This window comes from Mixophyes fleayi, chromosome 10 (assembly GCF_038048845.1).
Source record: "Mixophyes fleayi isolate aMixFle1 chromosome 10, aMixFle1.hap1, whole genome shotgun sequence".
In the NCBI taxonomy this organism is placed as follows: domain Eukaryota; kingdom Metazoa; phylum Chordata; class Amphibia; order Anura; family Limnodynastidae; genus Mixophyes; species Mixophyes fleayi.
In genome coordinates, this window is record NC_134411.1 from 34,543,115 (window position 1) to 34,567,890 (window position 24,776).

Consider the following 24,776-nt stretch of genomic DNA (forward strand, 5'->3'; position numbering starts at 1 on the left):
AAAAAAAAAAAACTGGTCAGACAATCTCACATCACTGCTTGGGACAACACAGTATCAGCCTAACAGACAGCCTGTTTCAACCTGGATAGGACTCTTCATTCTGTTCGGCTCATGAAGGACTATAGACACAGATGTGGTGATCAGACAACCTAAATGTGGTTATTATGACATTAAACATCTTTATTTTATTTTAAAAGATTCCTCTATATAGCCAACAAGGTAGTGTAGCATAAATATTAATTAAATGAACAGGGACTTATAGTAGATGCACAGTACTCATCGCGCTAACTACTCTAGTACTCCAATCTTTTCACCTAAGGAAAAATAAATTACTCTATGGAAGTGTTTACCTGCTATGTAGACAGTGCAGCCTCTATTCCCTACGATAAAACTATGACACATTGAAAACTGAGATTATTATGGATCTAATGGCTGCCTGCAATGGACGCAAAGAACCAGAATGCTGGCCAGTCAGACTACATCAGATCTGTCTTCAGCTGTCTTAGGGACATGTTTGGACTTTCTGATAAGTAAAATCATCATTTACATATAGCGCCATCAATTCCGCAGCGCTGTACAAAGAATATTTGGCTTTCACATCACTCCCTGGCCCATTGGAGCTTACAAACTAAATTCCCTAACACACACTAGGGTCAATTTGGTCAGCAACCCGAAGGAACCTCACGCAAACACGGGGAGAACATACAAACTCCACACAGATAAGACCATGGTCAGGAATCGAACTCATGACCCCAGTGCTGTGAGACAGAAGTGCTAACCACTGAGCCACTGTAAAACCATTGCAGTATTAAACTGTATGATGGAAACAGTAAGAAACTTGCTATGGACTTACCTTGAGCATACCGGTCAGGTAGCTGCTGATGCCCTCCAGGACCATCCTGTTGGGGGGCTGTTTAGCTGCCTTCTTGGATGCGATGTAGGAGTTACACTGACTGACCAGCGAGCGCATCTCCTCCATGACGGTCCGAGTGTCAATGTTATCACACAGAGCTGCGTGCACAGCGGCCTTCTTGTTGTAGAAACTAGTGTGACAGACAGGAGATCTCACTCACACTAACCAACAGGATAGGGAGCAGCAAGTGGGGTAACTAGCGCAGAATAAGGATGCGGAGTTGGGGTTTGCACACATATAATTATTATTATGTATATAGCACGATTTGCAAGGATTTAAGATCTCATACATATTACAACCTGCTTGTACATTATGTTGGATACAGATGTAATTACCACTGGGGTAATTCATTGCATTATAAATGCACAAGACATAAATCAGAGCTTAGCTCAGTGTTTACCAAGCCCAGTCCTGAGGGAGCCCGAACAGTGCATGTTTTCCATATCTCCTTGTTGGAGCACAGGTGTACTGGATTTGGGAACCTTAAATTAAAGCACCGCTGTCTAACTAGTGGCACAGACACACCATATAACATCTCTTTTTTTTACTTAGACAACATGTAGCTCTACAGCTGTTGTCGAACTACAAGTCCCAGCATAACCCGACAGTAAAGGAAGTTATTTACAAAATATATTCTGCACAGTGGTTTACAAAAGAATATAAAAAGGCACAAAGCGATGAAAATAAAATCCTATTTTATATGGGCAGTTCTACATAAAAAGCTACAGGAAACATCTGCACAGGGGAATTGTCCACAGTAGAAGATACAATGTGGAAGATCGCAGTTTATGGCGTTATATATACAAGGTTATTCACAAGGTCTTACTCAGTATAACGTAATAAATTATAAACACTAACCTGTCGTTAAGTTCGATCTCCTGAGATTCCCATCTAACAAACCGGCCTGTGATATCCGTGGGAGCCCTTAGTAGATCCTTCACATTTAAAAAGAATTCCTGGAAATAGAAAGTGTCCAGAGGTTTAACGAGGCCTTGTACTAATACTATTTATGTATAATAAATCCCAGTTCTGCCGTAATCTGCATCAGATCTACCGTCACGTCCCATGTTTACACTTTATCTGTACAAGAAACTCACATTCATGAATTTCTCGTACTGGACGGCTGACTCCATGGTGTTGTTGGAATAATCCAGGGTGTCTTTCCAGGAGTGCATGAGGAAAGCCAGGCGCAGCTGCCGGGCTGCAGAGAGAAGCAGGATAGAGAACGGTTACAGGATGTTCCATAACACGCCGAATATTGATGGACACTACATGGAGAGCACAGAGGTGAGAAAGGGGGAGAAGACACGAGGGAAGGGAGAGACAGTGGCACACTGGGTGAGTGTGGAAGTGGGTATGAGGGTGGCACAGGGGTGAGTGGGTAGATGGAGAAGGCAGCAGAGTGGAAAGGTAACGGGTAGAGATGTTCATGCTCGGTTCCTCGAGAACCGAACACACCCGAACTTAAGGGATCCGAGTACCGAGCTGAGCCGGCTCGGTGCTGTCGTGCGCCCTCGGAATCGAAAACGAGGCAAAACGTCATTGTGACGTCGTCGGATCTTGGGAGTTTTGAATTCCTTTTAAGATCCAACATAGCGAGGGGTGGGAGGGAGGGCAGACCTCCATTTTTGTTTTCTGCCACTGCTGTGTGCCAATGTGTCCTAGATGTGCTAGGAACTGCCAAGTGTTTGTGTCATTGCTCTGTCTCTTACCATCCAGCCAGGTCGCTGCAGTATTTGTCCGAATGTGTATGTAAATAATATTGTGACCTGTGAGGTGTTCAAAATTGACTGCAAATGACTTGAAATTAGTGTTATTGAAGTTAATAATAATGTAGGAACATAAAAAAAAAAAAAAAAAAGAGCAAAATTATGTGATTTTAGCATATTTTAGGATCTTTTCTAAAAACTCCAAAACCAAAAACCACAGGAGGGCGGTTTTGCCAAAACCAAAACACGAAGCTAATCCAGATCCAAAACCACTTCACGGGGGGGGAGAGTCAGTGAGCATCTCCAGTAACGGGGCGACAGATAAGATGACATAGGAAAAGTTGTGGGGCCAGGGCTGAGCTGGGAAACAAGAGGACAAGGGAAGAATGAAAGATAAGACGTTGGCGGTGGGTGCGGACGTGAGGACACAAGGCAAGGAAGATAATGGACAAGATGATAGATGAATGAAGCTACTAAATATTGATAGACAATAAGTAAAACATAGTAAGAGGAGAGACTAAGCTAATAAAGTGTGCAATAAATATACACAGACTATATTTGTCTACCAGGGGAGCTGTACACAAGGAATATTTGTAGGCAGCGTTGCGATAGCAGCATTACGGTCCCTCGCTCTATAGTCAGCGCCGCATCCCCTGACATTACCAGGATATACATCGGTCACAACTGCATTATCCCAATAGTCCCAGTAACAACCATAAACCCATCCTCTGTATACCCGCCTGCTGACCACGTACCTGTATTTTTCTGCAGTGCATCTTTAATAGTGATAAAGTTCTTCAGAGATTTGGACATTTTGCAGCCGGCGATGGTCAAGTGACCGGTGTGCAGGAAATAGCGCACCCAGTGGTCATTATCGAAGTACGCCTAGAGTAAGGGAGACGACGGGTGAAATAAATACCGCAGGTACCAATGAATGTAAGGACTTCACTCTCATCCGATCTCAGCGACAAGTTCCTCATTTTCACATACCTCAGACTGAGCCAACTCATTATCATGATGGGGAAAACGGAGGTCGAACCCCCCTCCGTGGATGTCCATGGATTCTCCCAAGATGGAGCCGGCCATCGCTGAACACTCAATGTGCCACCCAGGCCGACCCTTAAAAAGAGAAGGACAATATAATGTAACAGTCCAGAATACTTGTCTGCATAAAACAATAATTAGTCACAGAGAAGAGAAATAATCAGTAAGTGAAACAAAGGAGTTGAGCCGATTACTGCTTAAACACATCATTGTTTTTAGTCTTAGAAGAAATATATGTATAATGATCTGTAGGGATTCCTGTAGAGTTTCTCCTCTCAGACAAAAGAAAAGGGGAAAATGATTGTAGGAGCCCTTTAATTTTAAAGCTTTATGTAACAACCAATGAAGACTAACCTTTCCCCATGGAGAATCCCATGACGGTTCCCCTGGTTTTGACGCCTTCCACAGGGCAAAATCATTGGGCGATTGCTTCTCACTAAGCCGGTCAGCCGAGATGCTGAGGTCACCTGTATACATTGAGATACTAGTGGTCATCACGAATGAAACGTCAGGTGGACAATGACTATTTATCTAGAAGGCCAGAATGCGCTCACCTTCTCCCTCCTGAAGAGCTTTTTGATCTCCAACGGCTTCTGGCACTAACTTAGCATAGTAATGTTGATCGCTGCCATGAAACTTAGCCGTACTGAAGTAAACTGACCCGTTGGATACATAACTACAATAAAAAAATGTTATTACAAAAAGACACAACACTAAGCACCAAGGCCTGAAGAATTAAATGGATTCCATTGGTGGAAAGTGGTTTAACCTCACCCGTAACCATTAGCCACAATTCTCTGCACAAACTCCACAATTTCTGGCACGTATTCACTAACCCGTGTGAGAACATCTGGGGGTAAAACCTGTGATAGAAACTTCAATTCACTCAAACAATACGAATCTTAAAAACATTTATATGAAGAAAAGATACTTAGTAACAGTAGTTACAGACATGGTAATTAATGAATTGATTTATGTCATATTTCTGAGGATTAAAGGACGTCTTTGGTGCTGGAGATGAACAACCAGTCAAGGTCTAGAATGTAGACAACATAGACTATGTTGACCAGCACCAAAATGGTTGATACCAATGTCTCCTATATACGGTTACTCTGATTGATATTGAGTGGACCAGCAGCTTGTAGGACCACTAAGCAGCGACCCACTCACATTCAGTGCGTCCATATCTATATGATATTCTCCTTCCCAGTATTTGGGGAGCTCTGAGAAGATGGAGTTGTCCGATACATCTGCCCCTTTCTTGGTGTCCAGCCAGTCCGAGAGCAGATCTGACGATTCCTCCAGTAACGTCTAGATAAATCAGCGGAAAAATTAGTTATACTCCGTAAGACACAAACCATTGTTATTCTAATATACAAGTACCTGATCCGGGAACTAAGAAGAGGAGGGGAACGTCCCACAGTGCAAGAGTTCAATAAAATTGAACCAGCCACAACCGCGGCTGTCGGATGGAAACGAGATGGGACCCACCTGTGCGTGTCTTTGAATTTCTTCGCCACTTGCTGATTTATTGATCGTTTCCTCAAGGGGACTGATGGCGGTGGTTACCGCATTCTGAATCTTTTCCAGCATCTGCTTCTTATCCGGGTCTGTCGTCTCACTGACCTTTTGTACAAATGGCTAGAAGGGAACAGCGACACGTTACTTGTGGGAAACAGGGATATTTAAACACTTTATTTTTCTAAAGTGGAGAATTGTGGGCTGGATGTGGCCTCACCTAACTGCAATACAGTCTAATATACAGCACATTTAGGAACAAGTCAATTATAATTTAATTTATTAAAATGGGGGGAAAAACGGCCATACTACTTGGTGGAAATTAAAAACTACTTCCATCATTATCTTGCATTGTTGAGATTGAGGGTTGTAGCCGTTTGCAGGCTGCGAACCTAGACTTCTCATGGCCACGCCTCTTGCGCTCAATGTTACGCCACTTCAGAAAGATGATAATTAATGGTCCCAGCACCAATATTACCGCATAAGGCATGTCCAACATTGAGCACGGCTTCTAAGGTGGAATTGGCTTTAAAGGAAAACATCACCCATAGCCTACATTGGAAGAGTCTCTCCAAATGGCCACGTTACCATTACAAAAAGAAATAGGTTTACTTTACCAGCAATAAATTACTAAAAAAATAAAGTATATATTTCTATAACATACATTAATAACTTGGTGAAATGTACACAAATGTATTGTAACCCATAACAGCCACCGGACTTGTATTTCCTAAACTGTGCTAGGAAAATGACAGCAAAAACCTATAGTTGTTTGTTTTTGTTGTTTCTTTAAATACCATTAACAAGACAGCACCAATAATCTTTTATAACAGATTCAGGGTCTCTCATGCTCAACTCCAACCATGATAATCAGCGTTAATCTACACAATGTGGATAATGGGCCTGATCTGCCTAATGAAGCAGATCGCAAGGAGTCTCATACATTCTAGGCAGGACACACTTAAGCAACTACATTGATGGGCCACATTTATCTGGGAGTGTTTTCTGCAGCGCAGCCCCATGAAGCGCCGTGGAATCATTCAGAAAGTGCGAATGATAATTGTATCCTGGCTTGGGCTGCTATATTACTGCAAAGGGTTAAAATTTAATCTTCCGTCTGCAGAAACAGCAGCTCAGACATCCACCTGGATGTTTTATGTGCATTTATGAAAAAGAAAAGTTTGCGGAAATAGTTGTAGATTACACATTAAATACACAGCTAGGGGCTTACACATCGTTCCATGAACACCCAGATACAGCACAGTATGAACGTCTATACGTACCACCAATGCAGTGGTCACGTCACTCAGTAATACGGCAGCCTCAGGCTGGCTCTCCTTGTATTGCTGAAACAAATAGTTCTGTCTGGCCCGCTTTATGATCTGAAAATAGACAAAAAGCAATAAAGACACACATTTAAAGGACAAGCAAAACCAAAAAGAGAAATCTGTATAAAGAAAGCAATGACCATATAAACACATTGCAGCTATTTTATAAAGTAAACTTTAATTATGTCCTTCCCTATCACCCATAAGCCAAGTGTGCGCTGGAGAGGAGGGTAAATCAGGAAGAATAACCATACAAATATATGCAAATCCCCTGTTCCCTTTCAGCCAAAGCTGTGAGACTAACCAACGAGCCCAGGGAAATACAGCTGCAACATTCAACATCTCTCCCAACATTCAGAATCCCAAAAGTGGGACAAAAACTCCACCCACAAACAGGCAAATTAAGGCAAGAATACACCCACTTCCCTGTTAAGCGCCGACCCCTTTGCGGTTTGTGAATCGGGATGTCCCTATAAAAATCGGGACAATTGGGAGGAATGCGGCTGCACGGAGATCTGGAGTGGAGCTATAATGCAAATATATATCTGGAGAGTGGTCACCTACAGCAACCAATCAGGTATCAGCTTTCATCAAGTAAATGTGGTCAGTCTAATTAAAGCTATTATCTAATTGGTTGCTGTGAATTAAATGTTCTAGCTGCATTATTTCATTCAAGTTTACATTGTTTTTAAAAGCATCTCATGTTTTATGTCCTATGATACAAAGCCAGGCACATGTCTGCATTGTAACAAGATACATCTCAGTATTTTGCCCTCTCAGTTTGTTCTATAGAAACAACTATCTTTATAAACCTCTACGGCCTCTCCTTCATTTGCTAAACAGATATAGACTACCTGTACAAAACGTCATTGTCACCTTCAGAGATTATGCTATAGAAAGTCTAGTTCTATAAAACTATGTGGTCTCTGATCAGTATTCTATGCAAGCTGGACTCTGTAGTCTCTCATTATTAGTTTATCATATACAAGCTAATACTCTAATAGAATATATGGTCTCTCACTGTCCCAGTTTATTCTGTAGAAACAGAACACTTCTATTAAACTATATCGTCTCCCATTAGGACTGTATAGAACAAGGAATGTGGTGCACGGTCTCACTGCAATTGATGCCAATGTTTCTGAACTAATATATCTCTTTCTTAGTGTGAAATAGAGCCGGCGATCGCTCACCTTGTCATCGATATCTGTGATATTCATGCAGTAAAAAACATCATATTTAAAATAGTCTCTTAAAATTCTTCTTAGGATATCAAAAGAAATATACGACCTAAAAAGGAAGCATAAGGTGTATTCATTTACATTGGCCGTCGTATAGCGAAATAATAAACAAACATATTTAAACAAAATGTAGTATAACCAAGATGCTGAAATTTACTATGTTGCGAGGGGGAGGGGGGGGGGGGGGGGGGAATCTTGGATACGCACTACATTATCCGACCAGCGCAGGGTCCACGCCTGCTTTCCGCTCACGGCCTCACAAACTAGAGGTACGCCTGTGCGTGGAGAACCAGAGAGAACTGAAGAGGTCACTGCACAAACCTGTCCCATTAATTGTATTGAATGCACAATCAAACCTGTCTGTAAAGTGGGGATAAAACTTGCACCCCTCTAAAAAGCAAGAAGACACCCCTAAAACATATCCTCACCAACTCCTACTGGTCAGAGAAACCCAACACAACTTCTAATATCCACAATAACTTCCAGTACGGGATATATTGTTCCTTATAATACACAACTTCTAATTAACACTGAACTTTCTACATATATTAACATCACTGTCTATTATATACACATTACATATAGATCCATGGAAATAATGCACAATAAAATGCATTCAATTAGCCTAAGCATTATAATAACTGATCTTCTAGTTTAATGATTATTATAATTGTAGATATGTAAGGCTGCAGTGTTCCACAGCGTCGCACAGTAGGGAAAGCAGGGACATACATAAAACAAGGACATACAAGGCAGACAAGATAAATACAGATGTGAAAACAAAAGGTATAGAGAAAACAAATGATACAACCGGACAATTAAGAACCAATAATTGGCCGTAACACATGTATAATTTAAAGCAGGTAAGAGATATATAGACCCACCTAGCATGTCCCATGTGAGAGGCATCGTATACGGTTGGTCCACAGCAATACCACGTAACTTTATTCCCGTTCTGCGGAACAAACACCTCCTAAGGGAACCAAAACAAACGTTCAGTTGTCAGTCTGCCTACGAGACCAAAAGCCCAAATTATGTGCAGAGAATTAGTCAAAATAAGCGATATTTGGCAACAGTCAACATCTCTGAAACAAGACAGCTTAGGTGATAATAAACTTTCAGGAAGTAGCACCGTATAATAGCTAAGCAGTGCCAGCTTTCTCTTCCAATCTGCTGCCACTACCAGGGAACGAGGGGACCATTCCCGTAACTTTACAATATGTCCATCTAAATATTTTATACTCCATAGGTCTGGTACAGGTCACATTTACGCTGGAAGTACCTTGTTGCGAGTTAGACTGTTGTACAGGCGCAGTTTCGGTTGTTCTTTTGTCTCCGGGGCCGACCACTGAGGTTGTGTGCGTCTCCCCTTACCTGCAAAAGAAAAGAGGCAGCATGGCATGAGTATCAATTAATGAGTCTGCCCTATTGTGGTTTTACTTCAAAGTAAATAAACATATCTCTAAGGGACACTCCTCAAAATCGAGAAGGGACAAGGCTACAGCCCCAGGAATTACAGACGTCTGTGATCTCAATAATACAACCATGTATTTGTAAGAATATTATTCTAAAAGATTAAATAACGTTCATCATGTCTCGGTAACCTCACTGGCTCATAATGAGTTATTAGGCTTCATTCTCATGAATGCGGGATCACTGAAAAGATGGCAGCCTCCACTGTGAGCAGACAGAGTATTCAACATAGTCTTTGCACTGCTGAGATCTGCTGTGCAACCCCATGTTGCGATACTAGAGGGTGTGTACACTAAGGTGCGTTTGACTAGTATAGTACAGGTATGTATGGGGACTTCAAAGCTGGTTACACCTGGACAAGCAGGTGATTATTATTAGGGGATAAGATAGGACAACCTGTAGCCAGTTAGAGCACAGAATATATCAGCACAGCCAACTCCTGAGTGTCCGTGTGTATAGAATCGTATACCTGCTTGTCCAGGTGGGAGGGGCTAAGCCAGCATGTAGCCAATCAGAGCATGGAATCATTAATAGCAGATAGTTACGTCAAGAGCACCTTTATATGAAACAAAGGTCATGCTGTAGCCTGTGAGAGGGCACCTGAGACCAATTTAAGATTTTTAAAAGAAATGTTTTTTTCCTTTATGGGAAAGAGGGCTGGGTTAAGGAAAAAGATAACCATATAGAGTGACCTCCATATTTTGTCCATACCTCCCGACATGCAAGTCCCCAGCCGCGGGGCAGGGGTTGTGGCCACATCAAGGGGACATAGCCAGAAGGCTGTCTCCTCCCTCCCACCCCCCAACCGCAGAACAGAGTGCTAAAATCTGGATATTTGGGTGGTATGTTTTGTCTGATAATGATAATATACAGGTGTGTGGAGTAAGTTGGTGCCTCTGGTTAAAAACAAACTTTCTAAACAACAAGTTTACCACAAAAATGTGCAATTTCCTTGCCCTGAAATGTTAGGCAGGGGTGTGTGTTTTATTTGTTACAAAACCCATAACGGGTTGGTTTGGGCAGGAAAACTGACGTTTGTATTGGCAGGAAGACAAGTGCCTGGAAAATAGAGGACCGAGGTTTGGGATTTAAATACTTAAACAACAGACGGCAGTTTGGGCATCAGGGGAAACGTCAGGAAGCAGCAGGGAGTGAACAGACGGAGGGCAGCATCTAATCCTCCTCAGTTACATCAGGCACTGGCAGCGACACGGATGTGAGTAGGACAGAACATGCACTGACTCCACTACCACTTCCTCTGGCTCAGATGGGACATTCAGTCGAGTACTGTGCATCGAAGGCCAGGGGTCGCTTCTCACCCGTGTGACGAAGCGTACCTGCAGTGCTGCACCCGATCCTCTGGTGAGAAAGCAGGGGCCAGCGGAGAGCATCGGGGGTCCTGTGCCCCCGGAGTGGCGACCCGGGGTGCCTGGTTTCTGGAGCCCCATGTGAATTATATGGCACCGAGCAGTTTCCTACTTTCCGCTGCATCGCCAAATGGGCGGCGTACTATTTATTTCACTTCTTGTTTGTATGATCAAAAGACCCTAAACCAAGCTGGATTACACTAGCTCTACTTCCCTCCTACATATTGGTGCAAGCAGTTCATCCATAACGCTGCACACAAAGAAAATATTCCGAGTGCTGTTCTCACAACCGCTACCAGCTGAGTCACATGCCCATTACACCGCTGAAGAAACGCATACAAGCCGACACCTTCACTGAAAGACCGAAATCAGGACCAGCGTCAATACAACCTGTTCTGCCAGTTACCAAAAATGCCAGTTTTTGGTTTGTTATTCTATATTCCGGCCAGAATGGGAGGCTACAGTGTCACAAATTTATCCTCAATCTATATTTTTGTATTAGATACATATTCTAGAAGAGTGTATCCAACGAAAACCTTTTAATTTAATTTTCGCTCTTCAAAGGGTCAGGTACATGCACTGGACAGAGATGAGTGCTGGGTAAGGAACAGCATGAGCCCGTCCTCTTGCAGGAAAAGGTCATGTGCAAAACAGTCTAGTATCCACCCGATTGTTACATATCCTTAGATATAGCCTATTTGGCCCCAAAATAACACTTTAAAAAAGGTGACAACGGTGGACTTATCCTATAAGGTCTTATAATGGTAATAATAGCCAAGGACATCACTCAGACAAATCATGCTCAGATTACTCACATGACTGCGCATTATTTGGGTCGCCCTGCGCCGCGTTGTCGGATGATATTGCCGCTATGTGCCTGTACCATCGAACCACATGGAAGTAGTGGTCAGGTGGGGGTCCCGCCAGCCGCCTGAACACCTCTACGTCGGCCTGAGAAAAAGTGTATCCCTGGACGTAACTACGAGTGCTGAGGAACTCATGTAAGGCAGAGAGTCGGGCCTCCTCGTCACTAATGCACAGAACAGACCGGTAGCTCAGAGCTGTAAGAGAGGTACAGAACATTCAATACACATCCTCCGTACTGGCGTGCACTGGTCGTCCGCAGCATGCAAGAGGAGAGTGGGATGCAGTGACAAGAGGGTCAAGGCACCAAGTCTAAAGCTGGGTACACTCCTATGTAATCTTACTTCAGATGCAATTTCTGAAACAATTTTACCAGAGACAAAGTCCGGATAAGCCGATCCATGTGTACACACCTACACAATTTACGTTCAGATAGGTGATCATCTCTCATAACCATCTACTGAAAAGATAACTCAGTACACTGTCCTGATATCTATCTGCCTACACTGTTGGTGGCGAGTGCGTACACACTTCCACATTTGCCCGACATCGTTCTATCGTTGATAGTAATTTTTAGGAAGTTTATAAAATCAAAATCAACAAATGAATTGTGTTTTAGTGTGAAAACACACAATTGTGGGAGCGTACACACTCTTGCAATATGTGAATCGTGTGATCTGCGCGACAATGGCACAGATGTGTACCCAGCTTAAAACAAATCAACAGACAGACCAAGACATAAACACAATAGGGTGCAACAACACATCATGGGATAGATCTCCGAAATCGTTCCATAACGCAATGTTTCTTTTCCACATTCTAGGTGCTCAAACAGTGTGACAACAAGATACAAAAGACCAGGCCTAATTACTGGATAGACAGATCACAGGATGGCACAAGTGTGATTGGCATTTGTCTGTAACACATAAGAATTGAGGGGGACTGCGCTCCCACCCATTTTGGCACTGTCAGAGGTTGTTGAAACAGGCGATGTTGATCGTATTTTATTTCTGCCTAGTTTTTGAGTCAGTATTGTACTGCAGGGGACAGCAGTCTGTGCCACTCCTATTGTTGTTGAACTACATCATTCTCACCAACAATGGATCAGCTGACAAAATGTCTGCGACTTCTATATTCATTGTTTTTTTTTATTGAACCCGTTTCTTAGAGAACACCTTTAAAAAAAAGTGAAATATGAAAGGTTAGTGTACAATTGTGTTTCTGACATCAATTAATATTTAAAGCATTTTAGCTATTTAGCTCTAAGCAACGGCACTTGTTAAGCAATATAAAATAAAATATTGCATTTGGCTTTGAATACATCAATGGCAAATCAATCAGCTGCTTCCCTGGGTGTGGTCAACAGGCAGAAAGTGTACCCGGGGTAACAGATGAAGGCTCAGCACCAAGTCAGTGCTTACAAGGATACCTTTCAGACTTGCCGGCCTCAGTAGCGATAATGGACAGTCCTGTAAGAGCCGGATTCAGGGAGGGCGCCATCTCTTCTGGCTACCCAATTGGCTGCACTTGCCTTCAGATGCTGGCTAGGGACCCAGACTCTGACCCAATCTTTCCAGGACCGTCTGGTAATTGTTGTTTTACAAAGCCTGGTGATAGCGGGCACGCACAATAGATTTTAACAAAGGGGCATAATCCAGTGGTTGCCAAACTGTGTGCCTAGGCTCCCTGGGGTGCCTTGGCGATCTCACGGGGTGCCTCGGCCAGGGGTAAGCAAGGCCGGGCACTACTTGGTAAATATTTTGGCTAAGGGGTGCCTTGAAAAAATTATGGAGACCCTAAGGGTGCCTTGAACTGAAAAAGTTTGGGATCCACTGGCACAACCAGTTGAGATGTAGATACCTTCGGTTTTTCCAAGTTCTTGGGCTCGGGCTAGTCAGCACATCCGGTGTAGTCTAACCAGCCATCAGTGTGCACAGTCCAGGTAATGTCTGACTATTGAACTGGCAACTTAGCGCACTTTGGGAAAAAGCTGTGCTTGACTCAGTTTCGACAGGACAGAAGGAGGCAACAGCCCTTTCCGAACAATTTAACAAGAGTAGTTACATTCACACACTCCGGGGATCAACTCTCTGGTTATGGCTGAGATGGGGTCTTGGGTGGTCTTAACCTCTATTTGACCTCTCCTTGTACATGGTGACACCTGGGGGCCACAGGACAAAAAGTACTCCTATAATAGTCTTATAGCACTGTCGGAAATGAGGTATCATGGATGGGGACCGGTTTAATTCCATATTTCATCTCACCATGACTCTCCACCGACCCATCCCCGGAAAAGAGAGATGAACGGTCAGATACAAGCCCATTTTGATAGATTATCATTATGGCCTTAATGGCAGTTGTATAGCTCTATGAGCAGGTTCTGCGGTCGCTGCTGTGCCTCGTATTTGGACATTTCATAAAGCCCTTTCCACGATAGTCTTTTGCTTTATTAAAAAAAAATTATCTGTCTTTACCGATTCACCCTTTTCTATGAATAGTTTATGGATCACTCATTCCAGATATATGGACTGTTTTGACGTTTGCCCTCTGTCATGCACAGTGACTAAGTGGTTAGCACTTCTGCCTCACAGCACTGGGGTCATGAGTTCAATTCCCGACCGTGGCCTTATCTGCGAGGAGTTTGTATGTTCTCCCCTTGTTTGCGTGGGTTTCCTCCGGGTGCTCCGGTTTCCTCCCACACGCCAAAAAAAACATACTGGTAGGTTAATTGGCTGCTAACAAATTGACCCTAATCTGTGTGTGTGTGTGTGTGTGTGTGTGTGTTAGGGAATTTAGACTGTAAGCTCCAATGGGGGCAGGGACTGATGTGAATGAGTTCTCTGTACAGCGCTGCGGCGCTATATAAATAAATGATGATGATCTATATATTGTTGCAGCTTAAAAGTGTTTCCTGCTCTTTCTTATACCCCCCCCCCCCCTCTAGTATAAAAATTTTAAATAAGAGGAGACATCTTGTTGCCTTATAATTGTGTTTTATTTGCTGTTTGTATTATTCCATGCTGTTTCCTCTTATAACAAATAAAGTTTAAAAAAAAAACAAAAAAAAAAAATGTTTCCTGCAAGATGTTGGACTTTCCCTGCGTGACTCTTATCTACTTGTTTTACTGTGCTACACAGGAGAACTTGTTTTTTTATGCTTGCCTAGAAGCTATCACACCGATGTCATATAGCACTTTCCATCAGAGAGGCCAGGTTGCTATTTTGCTGGCTGAAAAGTATAATGCCGTCAATTACATTAGTCACCTAACTTGCTTTTCAAGTGACCAATAATTGTGCAATGCCTCTTTTTTTTTGCAGGTTTTCACCCCAATCAGACGTTACACGTTCTCTATATTTCACATATCGATAAGGTTCAGATTAGAGATGAGCGCACTCGGATTTCCTGAATCCGAGCCCATCCGAACGTTGCCGATCCGAGTCGGATCCGAGACAGATCCGGGTATTGGCGCCAAATGAAAACTTGAAAGCGAGGCTCCGAGTCATAATCCCGCTGTCGGATCTCGCGATACTCGGAACCTATAAATTCCCCGCTAGTCGCCGCCATCTTCACTCGGGCATTGATCAGGGTAGAGGGAGGGTGTGTTAGGTGGTCCTCTGTTCTGGTAGATCTCGTGCTGTGCGGTTTAGTTCTGTGCTGTGCTGTGCTCTGTTCTGCAGTATCAGTCCAGTGGTGCTGTGTGCTGTGCTCTGTTAATTTTGAGTTCAGTGGTGCTGCTGGGTCCTGTGTGCTGTGTCCTGTTCAGTCCAGTGTCCCGTGCTCTGTGCTTCTAAGGGCATAGTTATTTCCCCAATATTCCCAAGTGTTTAAAAAATAAAAAAAAAGTTAATAAAAAAAAATATACAAAAAACGAATTAAAAAAAAAAATGAATTACAACAAAATTTGCCAAACCAATCCTGCAGTATAAGCCCATTGGTACTGCAATATTACCAAGTTCACACATTCAGCAGTAAAAGTCCACTCCTCTACGCAGTCCAGATACATTTATTGGTGCGAATCATACAAGTTCAGGGTTTTTAAATTATATTGTGGTGACCCACTCCTCTACGCAGTGCAGGTACATTTTTTGGTGCGATTAAGACCAGTTGATGGTTTTCTTATTATATTGTGGGGACCACTCCACTACGCAGTCCAGAAAGATACCTCGTTGCAACATTTTGGACTAATAACTATATTGTGAGGTGTTCAGAATACACTAAACTAGTGGAAATGCTTGTTAATGAATGTTATTGAGGTTAATAATAGCGTAGGAGTAAAAATAAGCCCAAAAACTTGATTTTTGAACTTTTTATGCTTTTTTCAAAAAAAAGTCCGAATCCAAAACCTTAAATCCGAACCAAAACCTTTCGGCAGGTGTTTTGCGAAACAAATCCGAACCCAAAACATCGAGAAAATCCGAATCCAAAACACAAAACACCAAAAGTCGCCGGTGCACATCCCTAGTTCAGATCAAGCTGCAGAAAGGACTCTAGTTATCTGCAAACAGCAATCAATCGCAGCTTCCTGCCTGTATCCATAGCAGGTAAATTACCTGCCTCCCACAAACCAGCTTTTTCTTAATAAGCCTATTACATGCTTAACCAACGGTGGGCCATAAAATTACAGCAAAGATTTCCCACACCCACCTTATCGCCCTTCTAACAGCTCGCCGCTGAGTAAACCTGACGATTATCTGGTTTGCTAAAATTGCAGCCCTAAGAACTTCTCAATTGCCAAGATCATGACGGGTCACACACTATAAACTTATGTAATATAAATAGCTTTACAGGTACCTACATTTTAATGAATACACTGGTGATGCACTTTATCTGTCCTCAACCAATGCATAGGGTTGTATGAAGTCCCAGAAAAATTGTGCGTCACGATTCGGTAGAACTTCGACTCAAAACCCAAAAATTATTGTGCATTTCGGTTGGATTAGAAAAATTAACAAAAATTTAAATGACCCCCTGTCGTCAGCACAGACTCTACTGCTGAGAATGGTTGCGAATTCAGGGAGAGGTAATGCAGCATTTTTCTTATTATTATTTATTTTACTTTGGTCCTGTGATGCTAATCTATGACCAGCACTAAAGTCCATAGGAAAGGGGTGGGGGGTTGTTATTGCTGCGGAGCCATTCCCCTTGAGGAATAAATGTAGCATAACAACGTTCCAGCGTCAACTTATACTTGATTACCGCTTCTTTATAAACAAAGATGAGATGTATCTGGGAAAGGGTGTCATAGTCCCAACATGGGCAAGGGATATTCCCATTACATGGGCAAGGTCGGCCATGCCATACCTGGGCATCCAACTACCAAGAGATATTCACTCTCTATATAACCTTAATATCTCTAGGGTGATAAATGTAATGGAACATGAGATGAAAGGTTGGAAACATCTCTGCCTCTCTTATGGAGGTAGAATAAACATAATTAAAATGATCATATTTCCTAAACTATTGTATCCATTACAAGTTTTACCCTTATTATTGACTAGATCAGATGCAATGAAATTGGATACAGAATTTAGACGTTTTATCTGGAATTCCAAAAAACCGCGTATTGGGTTGATCAAATTACAACAGTCAAAAAATAGAGGAGGGCTGAACTTACCAAATGCTACCAAATATAACCAAGCGGCCCAATTGCGACACCTTAAAGACTGGTTGCATAACACGGATACTTATACCAATACTACATTAGATCAGAATTTCATTCCTAACCTTAGCTTATTAGCCTTTATTCATCTACATGAAAAAGATCTTCCAATTCAAACTATAAATAATCCAATCTTGTATACTGTGCGTAAACTTTGGCATAGGCTTTGCCACATATACCATTTAAGCCCTTATATTTCAATGAACCTCCCATTATTAAACAACCCTAACTTTCAGGACGGATCAGCTTCCTTCCCATTTACTAACTGGGCGAAATTAGGAATTACTAAGATAAGATCATTAATTGATGCAAATACGCGAAAACCTATGACCTATACTCAAATAAGCTCTACTTATCCACAACTAGCCCCTTATCATCTAGCAATATTTCAATGCCAACATTACATTAATACAGTACTGAGTAAAATCTCTCCGGAGGATTGGGATAATCCCTTAGAGGCTATGCTTTCGAGACCTCCCCTGACCCGTCAAGCCATCTCACAGCATTATTCCCTATTACGTACCCAATTTGACTATAACCATTCTAAAACTGGCCTTTCATTGTGGCAGGAACAATTTCCTCACCTGACACCAGAGGTTCTTTTAAAGGCACTGACCAATTCCATTAAAATATTACCGGCCATGACCTACACAGAAATGTTCCTAAATATCTATCATAGGGCATATCTGTCTCCATCTCGTCGATTTCAGATAGGTCTATCAGAATCACACTGTTGTCCGAAATGTGGGTCTCCAAGAGCGGATTTGACACACTGTTTTTGGGAGTGTCCCCCAATTAAACGATTCTGGACCCAGATTTGGAGATTCTCTAACACACACCTGGTAAATTATGCACCTCTGTCTCCGGAATGGGCGATATTTGGAATACTTCCAAATACTTGTAAAGTTAGTAAAGGATGCAAAAAACTACTATTAGCAGTTTCTGCTGCGGCCAGGAAGAGCATACTCCAGGTCTGGGCCCAGGATTCGCCTCCCATGTTTTCCCTTTTTAAAGAAAAGCTCTATCACATATTCCGAATGGACTGGATAGAAACGTCTTTGCAGAAGGAAGTTAGAGTAAAGCAATTCTTTGGCACATGGGAGAGCTTTATAACTCTCTTACCTCATACTATACGAACACAACTTTGGAATAGTTTCCACAATACTGAGTGGTACGGGTTAAGAATGGTTTCAGCAGACCCTCCGATTATTTTATCTCCACCTTCTAATAGTTAGGTCCTGGATAGGATGGGTTATTGGGGAAGAGGAAACAAGGGATGTTGGTGACTTATTTAATTGTATGAGAATTGTGAAAATATGTATTTATTCATAATGCATTTAATTGTATATGTGATATTTTATACCTCAATAAAAAAAATTGAACAATAAACAAAGATGAGGATTCTCTATTGGGTGCCATTTTTCACCACGTTTGGCAAATAGGGTCATGTTCACCAATTAGCTCCCCAGTGTCAAAACTGACTTTCAGAATCAGCCAAATCAGTTTGCGCGAGAACTATTAATCATCCACTCAGTCACTTAGTGATGAAAATACACAGCCGCTATATAGTAGATCTGAGAGCCGCGAGCAGAAATCCGCATTAAAATTACCGTACCATCGATAATAGTGTGTGGGCTGCGTTACTGTGTTACTTTCACAAGTAACACGGCCAACTGAAATCCCCCTAAGTTTTGACTAGACTCATAAAATAAATCTTAGCTGAGAAACGCAACCTCAAAGGGAATGTTCTCCAACAGGAAACAACTTCCTTCAGATTTCCTATGGCTAAATCCACAACACGGGAGCCATAGGCAAACCGTGGAGGGGGAGGGGCGTTCCCAGTGCCTGGAAACCCCCCTCCAAGCCTGGGGCACTGTATACTTGAGGCGGCTGGACCCTGCCCCCACTTCACACGGCTCTGCTTGAAATGGGAGAGATATGTGCACCTAACAGTAGTGCACGCAGCATTGCCCATGTATATTATGGGGATAGGAAGAGTTGGAGATCAGCCAAGCACTGTCTAATATTATAGCCATGCTCCCATGCATGCTGGCCTGCGTTTTCCCCTGGGAGCTGTACATTTTCTGCAGCGTAAGACGGAGAACGAGTCTGATTAGAGCTGAGCAGACTATTATATTGATTAAGTAGTTTAATTTAGTCGAATATCACAATAACAGACTTGTTACACACAATGTAAGTCTGTAAGTCTCTATAAATAGTAGCATTGTCTATAGAAAGGGTTTAAGTGCTTCTGTGTAATAGTTTCAGACTCAATGTTAATATTCTGCAGTGTAGAATACATGGGGGAAAATGGAATAATTACTATCGCACACCATAATCCACAGCTGCTCTCTCCCAGAGTAATCGCCCAAGACACAGACATATTTCATGTATTTCTATGTAGTTGTTTGCATAGTGGATTTAAAAATATACGGTTGTATTTTTTTTTTTTTAATACATTGCATTTTAGAAAGTTCGATTTTAAAAAGGACTGTAAAACGCAGCACAGAAAGGCGTTTACAAAATGCATGAAAACAATGCCGTAAACGTGAACTAAAATGGAAGTAGTTTGACAAACGCAAGTTACAGAATGGACCTACAGGCAAAAATGAAAGCGACTGCAAGTACGTATTAACAATATATAACGCAATCGAAGCCTATAAGAAACCATTAACTAGTTTTAATGCTTATCGGACAGGCGTTAATTAGCAGCTGAACAGCAGATGGGTGCGAATGGGCTCTAAGGACTTTGGGTTAGCCAGTTTCTTGTTTTCTTGGCTTTTACCGATATTGGGGGATTTCTTGGTGTAGATGGGCAAGTTAGGGTTTGGGCTAGTTTAGTCTTTCCAAGCCCTGAGTTATACCTTGACCAAAACAACTGTGCTGAAGAAATTGTGCATTTGAAATTGACTGGCAGGTATACTTAGAAGAGCGGCACATTGTCCCCTAGGCCGAACGCAGTAAGAATGCCCCTTGGGTGTGTGAAGAGGCGGCTCTGGGGGTGTGCACAGGAGTGGGCGAGGGAGGGGTTCACTGCATCCCACCTCATATGTAATGTCGGATCATCAATGACCACAAGTACTGTGCACAGTTGTCAGCGTTTGTACTGCTCTTGTGTTTAGTAAGGGAGAGGGGGCTACAGACAGTGGAAGCAGCAACTTTGTGCAGCATAATGAAGAACACACATGTAATATAACAATGGCGCCCAGACAGGCCATGGATCTTAAAAGCTAAATATAAAAAACACCAACATAATAATTACATCAAATGTAATTACTCCCAACTGTTCAGTATACACTGGTTGTTGTTTTGGGGGTTTTTTTGCTGATGAGAGAAGATAAATAATTAACATGTTGGACAGGAAAATTATCTGAATGTCAGCCTCTCAAGCTCTTAGTGACAGATCTACTGTCTCACACATCTCGATTGCCATGAATTGTTATGTACATGGTATTAACATGGGGCAGCAAGGTGGCACAGTGATTAGCATTGCTGCCTCACAGTGCTGGAGTCATGGGTGCAATTCCAAGCAGAGCTGTGTGGACTTTATGTTTTGACCAAGATGTTTTGGTGGGTTTCCTACAGGAGCTGTAGTGTCCTTCCACAGGCCACAAACACGCTGGTAGGATAATTGGCTACTGACAATAATATGGACTCTAGTTTGTTTGTATTGTAGAGAATTTAGCCACTCAGTCTCTTTCAAAAAAGTGTGAGGGGCTGCAAAACACTGCATGACGTACACTGGAAGCAGAGAGCAATATGCCTCGGTTTCGCCCTGGTGTGACAAAATTTAAGTCCTTGTGCAAAATGAAAATGCCCCGCACCACTCTGCAAAGCAAGGTAAGCCCCTAAATATGAGCCATCTACAGTCCTTCTCACCTCTCCCTGTGCAAAGTTCTGCTCTACCCCAAAAGCCACTGTCATGGCCCCATAAACAGTGTGCATTATTAAAAATCTAGGCACACCTGCGCCAACAGAGGTGACCAGTAACACCAAAGCTACTTCTGCACCTTAGCCATTGTGTGCTTAAATTCCAATTCCATTCATACAAACAACTGGGTCTGCAAGCTACCAACAGGGAAAATGTGTGCAAAGAGACATTGCTATAGAGACGAGTTCTCTTTCAAACTTTGTGCTGTATATATGGGGATTAGGTAAAAGCAGGAATGAGTCACCTTACTACAGCGCCAAACATTCCAGTTTTCACCCATACCCTTATATATGTTAACATTCCAGCCCTACCCACTTAAAAAAATCGTTTCCACACAAACATAAAGGCAAACAGGCACACCCTAGCACATGAAAACGAAAGTAGCCTGTAAAGTGAACATTTCTGGAACAACTGTGTTCTATATCTGCATATGTCAAAACTTGGTGAAAGCTCCACAGCCATAGAATTCATGATTGCCCCTTAGCCACCACAGCAGAACACAAGGATCATTTTAAAATTGAAAATGATTAGTAACTCTAATGAAATAGAAGGTATAACAACATCCCTCAATTTCATATATTCATGTACATATATATCAATCAATTAAGCACCTATGCTGTCATTTGCATCAACTGTAATATAGTGTGTGTGTGTATGTATGTATGTATGTGTGTGTGTGTATATATATATATATATATATATATATATACACACACAACATGATGGCTGGAGTAGTGACAGGAGTGCACCATCCATGTCACAGCCCCTGCAGGTGTCCCTGTCAGTGACAGCTGCCCATTGTCCCGGCTTTCGCACAGCTGTGTAGTGAATAGGGTGAGGGGTGATGTCCCAGAGGAGCCCCCACATACTCACCCGGCTCCCCAGCAGCTGCCATCCTGCTCCCTGCTCAGATTCTGATGCAACCATCAACATAACGTGTCCGGAAGTCCCGCCCGGAGCCACTTCCGGTGCACTCGGTTACCAGGCAACGGGGACGCTGCGGCCTACAGGTCTGGAGGGAGTCCTGCAACCTACACCCCCAGGTGGGGGAACATGGGCTCCTCCCCAGGGAAGGGGGGCTGATCAGTGTACACTGTAGTATATTGTTCTTACGGCCATGTTGTGTTCATATAAACATACAGTTATTTTGTATAGAGGTTAATGCACACTCAGGTCTCCCTCTGAGTCATCTCACAGTGGTAACATTCTGCTTCTGTCAATTGTTTTTCCATTATTCTATCTAAAGGTCAGTGCAAGCATCTGGGTCATGTAACAGTGATAATATTCTGATTTTCTCAGTCATTATCCTGATACATTAACTTCTGTTGGAGAACATGATTGGTATAAGCCATATGTAACACCAAGGACATGATTCATGTCCGGACGTCAGACGTAAGCCTGCTTGCGTGCTGTGTCCTGTGTGAAATAGCTCTGAGCGTGTCCTACAACTGGCAATTGCATACAATTCACGTCCTAACACATACTTGCCCACTTTCCTGTAATGTGCAGAGACTCCCGAATTCCGGGTCGGTGTCCTGGGAGAGCAGGCCATGCTCCCACATCCTGACAACTTCCTAATAAATTGGGCTTGATGGGGGGCTCCAAGGTATGAATCGCATCATTATGGCCCTATGACCCCGCTCCCCCTTTCTCATCGCATTATACGCTCCGCTCCCCCCTCCTCATCGCATTACACGCTCCGCTCCCCCCTCATCATCACATTACACGCTCCGCTCCACCCTCATCACATTACACGCTCCGCTCCTCCCCCCTCCTCATCACATGCTCCGCTCCTCCCCCCTCATCACATGCTCCGCTCCACCCCCCTCATCACATTACACGCTCCGCTCCCCCCTCCTCATCACATTACACGCTCCGCTCCCCCCTCATCACATTACACGCTCCGCTCCCCCCTCCTCATCACATTACACGCTCCGCTCCCCCCTCCTCATCACATTACACGCTCCGCTCCCCCCTCCTCATCACATTACACGCTCCGCTCCACCCCCCTCATCACATTACACGCTCCGCTCCACCCCCCTCATCACAATACTTTGGGTACAGTACAATACTTTTTAGCCGTTTTTTTGTGTGTGGTAATTCCACCTTGCTTCGATATGACTTCACCTACCATTGCGTGTTGTAGTAGCCTCGCCTACCACCGATGTGGTTACGGATAACAGTGTGCTAATCTCGCCTGCTTTTGTGTTGGCCCCACCTACAGTTGATTAAAAAAAATATTTTTTTTTTGGACATACAAGTAACAAATAACATTAATGGTGACAGTGGAATGACAAGCTTAAAGCTACACTACCACCCAGGAACATTTTCCCTAAGGTGCCCCACACTAGCTAGAGACTTGGGGGTCTGCTCTATGCAGCTGTATTTTTCCTGGACCCCTCCATTTCTCTCATAACCCTGGTTCAAAATCGGAGTGCAGTAAGCGGGAGGACCAATCACAAGCTGCAATCAAGAGGTTGCGGCTGGTCATTGGTCCTCTCACTCGACCACCCATCACCTATAAAGGTGGTTACCAAATTTAATTTGCTGGTTCTGGATTATAGCACTTCTCACTTGAGGGTAGCGCAGCTTTAAAAACAATTAAAATAGAGTACCCTAAATTGCACCCTGACAACCAATAGGCTTTCTAAAAACAAACCAGATGAAAGGATATGGCGTTTTGGTGCTGCCATCTGATTTACCCAGGACCCTCCTGGACAACATATTAGGGGGCATATTCAATTAGCTTTCCGGTCCACGGTAACGCGCATTACCGCAAAACGTGCAGTATTGCCGGTAAAACGGTACCGCAATAACGCGGATTTTCGTACGCAACCCTATGGGCTGCGAACGAAAATCCATGTTATTGCAGTACCGTGGATTGACTTTGTGGGCCGTTCCGGCGCGATCCCGCGAACCGGAAAGTTAATTGAATATGCCCCTAGGAGTCTACAACTCAACTTACGCAATTACAACAGTAACACAAGTGATATTATGTTTTTATTGCTGTATAGTTTTGGATCTTTGGTCTATCTTGTTTCTTTTCCCATCAATTCTTTTATAGCTTTATAGCTCTTATAGCTCTCTCGATCCTATCTGTACCACAGGGTATTTTTTCTGGCGAATAGTTTTTGCCGCCGTTATCCCTTTACCTGGTTTGTTTTCGAGTCTATAAGATTTACTGATCTCCATGACGGTTAAGATGCAATTTAAATTATAGAGTATGTTATTGATTTAAAGGTTGCCATCCACTGTGACCATTAATGTTCTTTGCATGTGCAGTAAAATGATACATATATTTGTTATACTCTTATCAGCTACCTCTTTTGAGTGGTCCAAGAGACAGTTTGTTATGTTGTTGTTGTTATTTAGGAGTTTCTGAGCTTCGCATAACATCATCCCTAATTAATTTATGTGAAGGGTACTATCGTCCTAGGAGAATCATCAGCATAGACTCAAACATTTTAATCTCTGCTTTCACACAAATTATATTTATAATATATATATATTAGGGATGTGCACCGGCCACTTTTGGTGTCTCGTGTTTTGGATTCGGATTTGCTTGAGGTTTAGGGTTCGGATTTGTTTCGCAAAACACCTGACGAAAGGTTTTGGTTCGGATTTAAGGTTTTGGATTCGGATTTATTTTGAAAAAAACATAAAAAGTGCCAGTTTTGTGGGTTTTTTTTTTCCCACTCCTACGCTATTATTAACCTCAATAACATTCAATA

At 42.7% G+C, this 24,776-nt stretch overlaps 1 protein-coding gene across 2 annotated transcripts in view; it reads right to left on the bottom strand.

The window, feature by feature from the left end:
* CARS1 (cysteinyl-tRNA synthetase 1) overlaps positions 1–22,024 on the bottom strand; it is a 28,969-nt gene extending 6,945 nt beyond the window's left edge. Inside the window, exons 1-16 of one of the 2 annotated variants that reach the window (XM_075188388.1) lie at positions 21,919–22,006; positions 11,406–11,651; positions 9,033–9,124; positions 8,635–8,723; positions 7,703–7,799; positions 6,468–6,566; positions 5,158–5,307; positions 4,837–4,977; positions 4,441–4,529; positions 4,221–4,342; positions 4,021–4,133; positions 3,613–3,741; positions 3,378–3,507; positions 2,011–2,114; positions 1,772–1,869; positions 854–1,043 (exon numbers count right to left, since the gene is read on the bottom strand). In XM_075188388.1, the coding sequence (XP_075044489.1) occupies positions 854–1,043; positions 1,772–1,869; positions 2,011–2,114; positions 3,378–3,507; positions 3,613–3,741; positions 4,021–4,133; positions 4,221–4,342; positions 4,441–4,529; positions 4,837–4,977; positions 5,158–5,307; positions 6,468–6,566; positions 7,703–7,799; positions 8,635–8,723; positions 9,033–9,124; positions 11,406–11,651; positions 21,919–21,940 (1,911 nt within the window). In that variant the 5' untranslated portion in view covers positions 21,941–22,006. Of the gene's footprint in view, positions 1–853; positions 1,044–1,771; positions 1,870–2,010; positions 2,115–3,377; positions 3,508–3,612; positions 3,742–4,020; positions 4,134–4,220; positions 4,343–4,440; positions 4,530–4,836; positions 4,978–5,157; positions 5,308–6,467; positions 6,567–7,702; positions 7,800–8,634; positions 8,724–9,032; positions 9,125–11,405; positions 11,652–21,918 lie in introns of both variants that reach the window. The other variant, XM_075188389.1, reaches the window with a different exon arrangement.
* Positions 22,025–24,776: the final 2,752 nt, after the last annotated feature.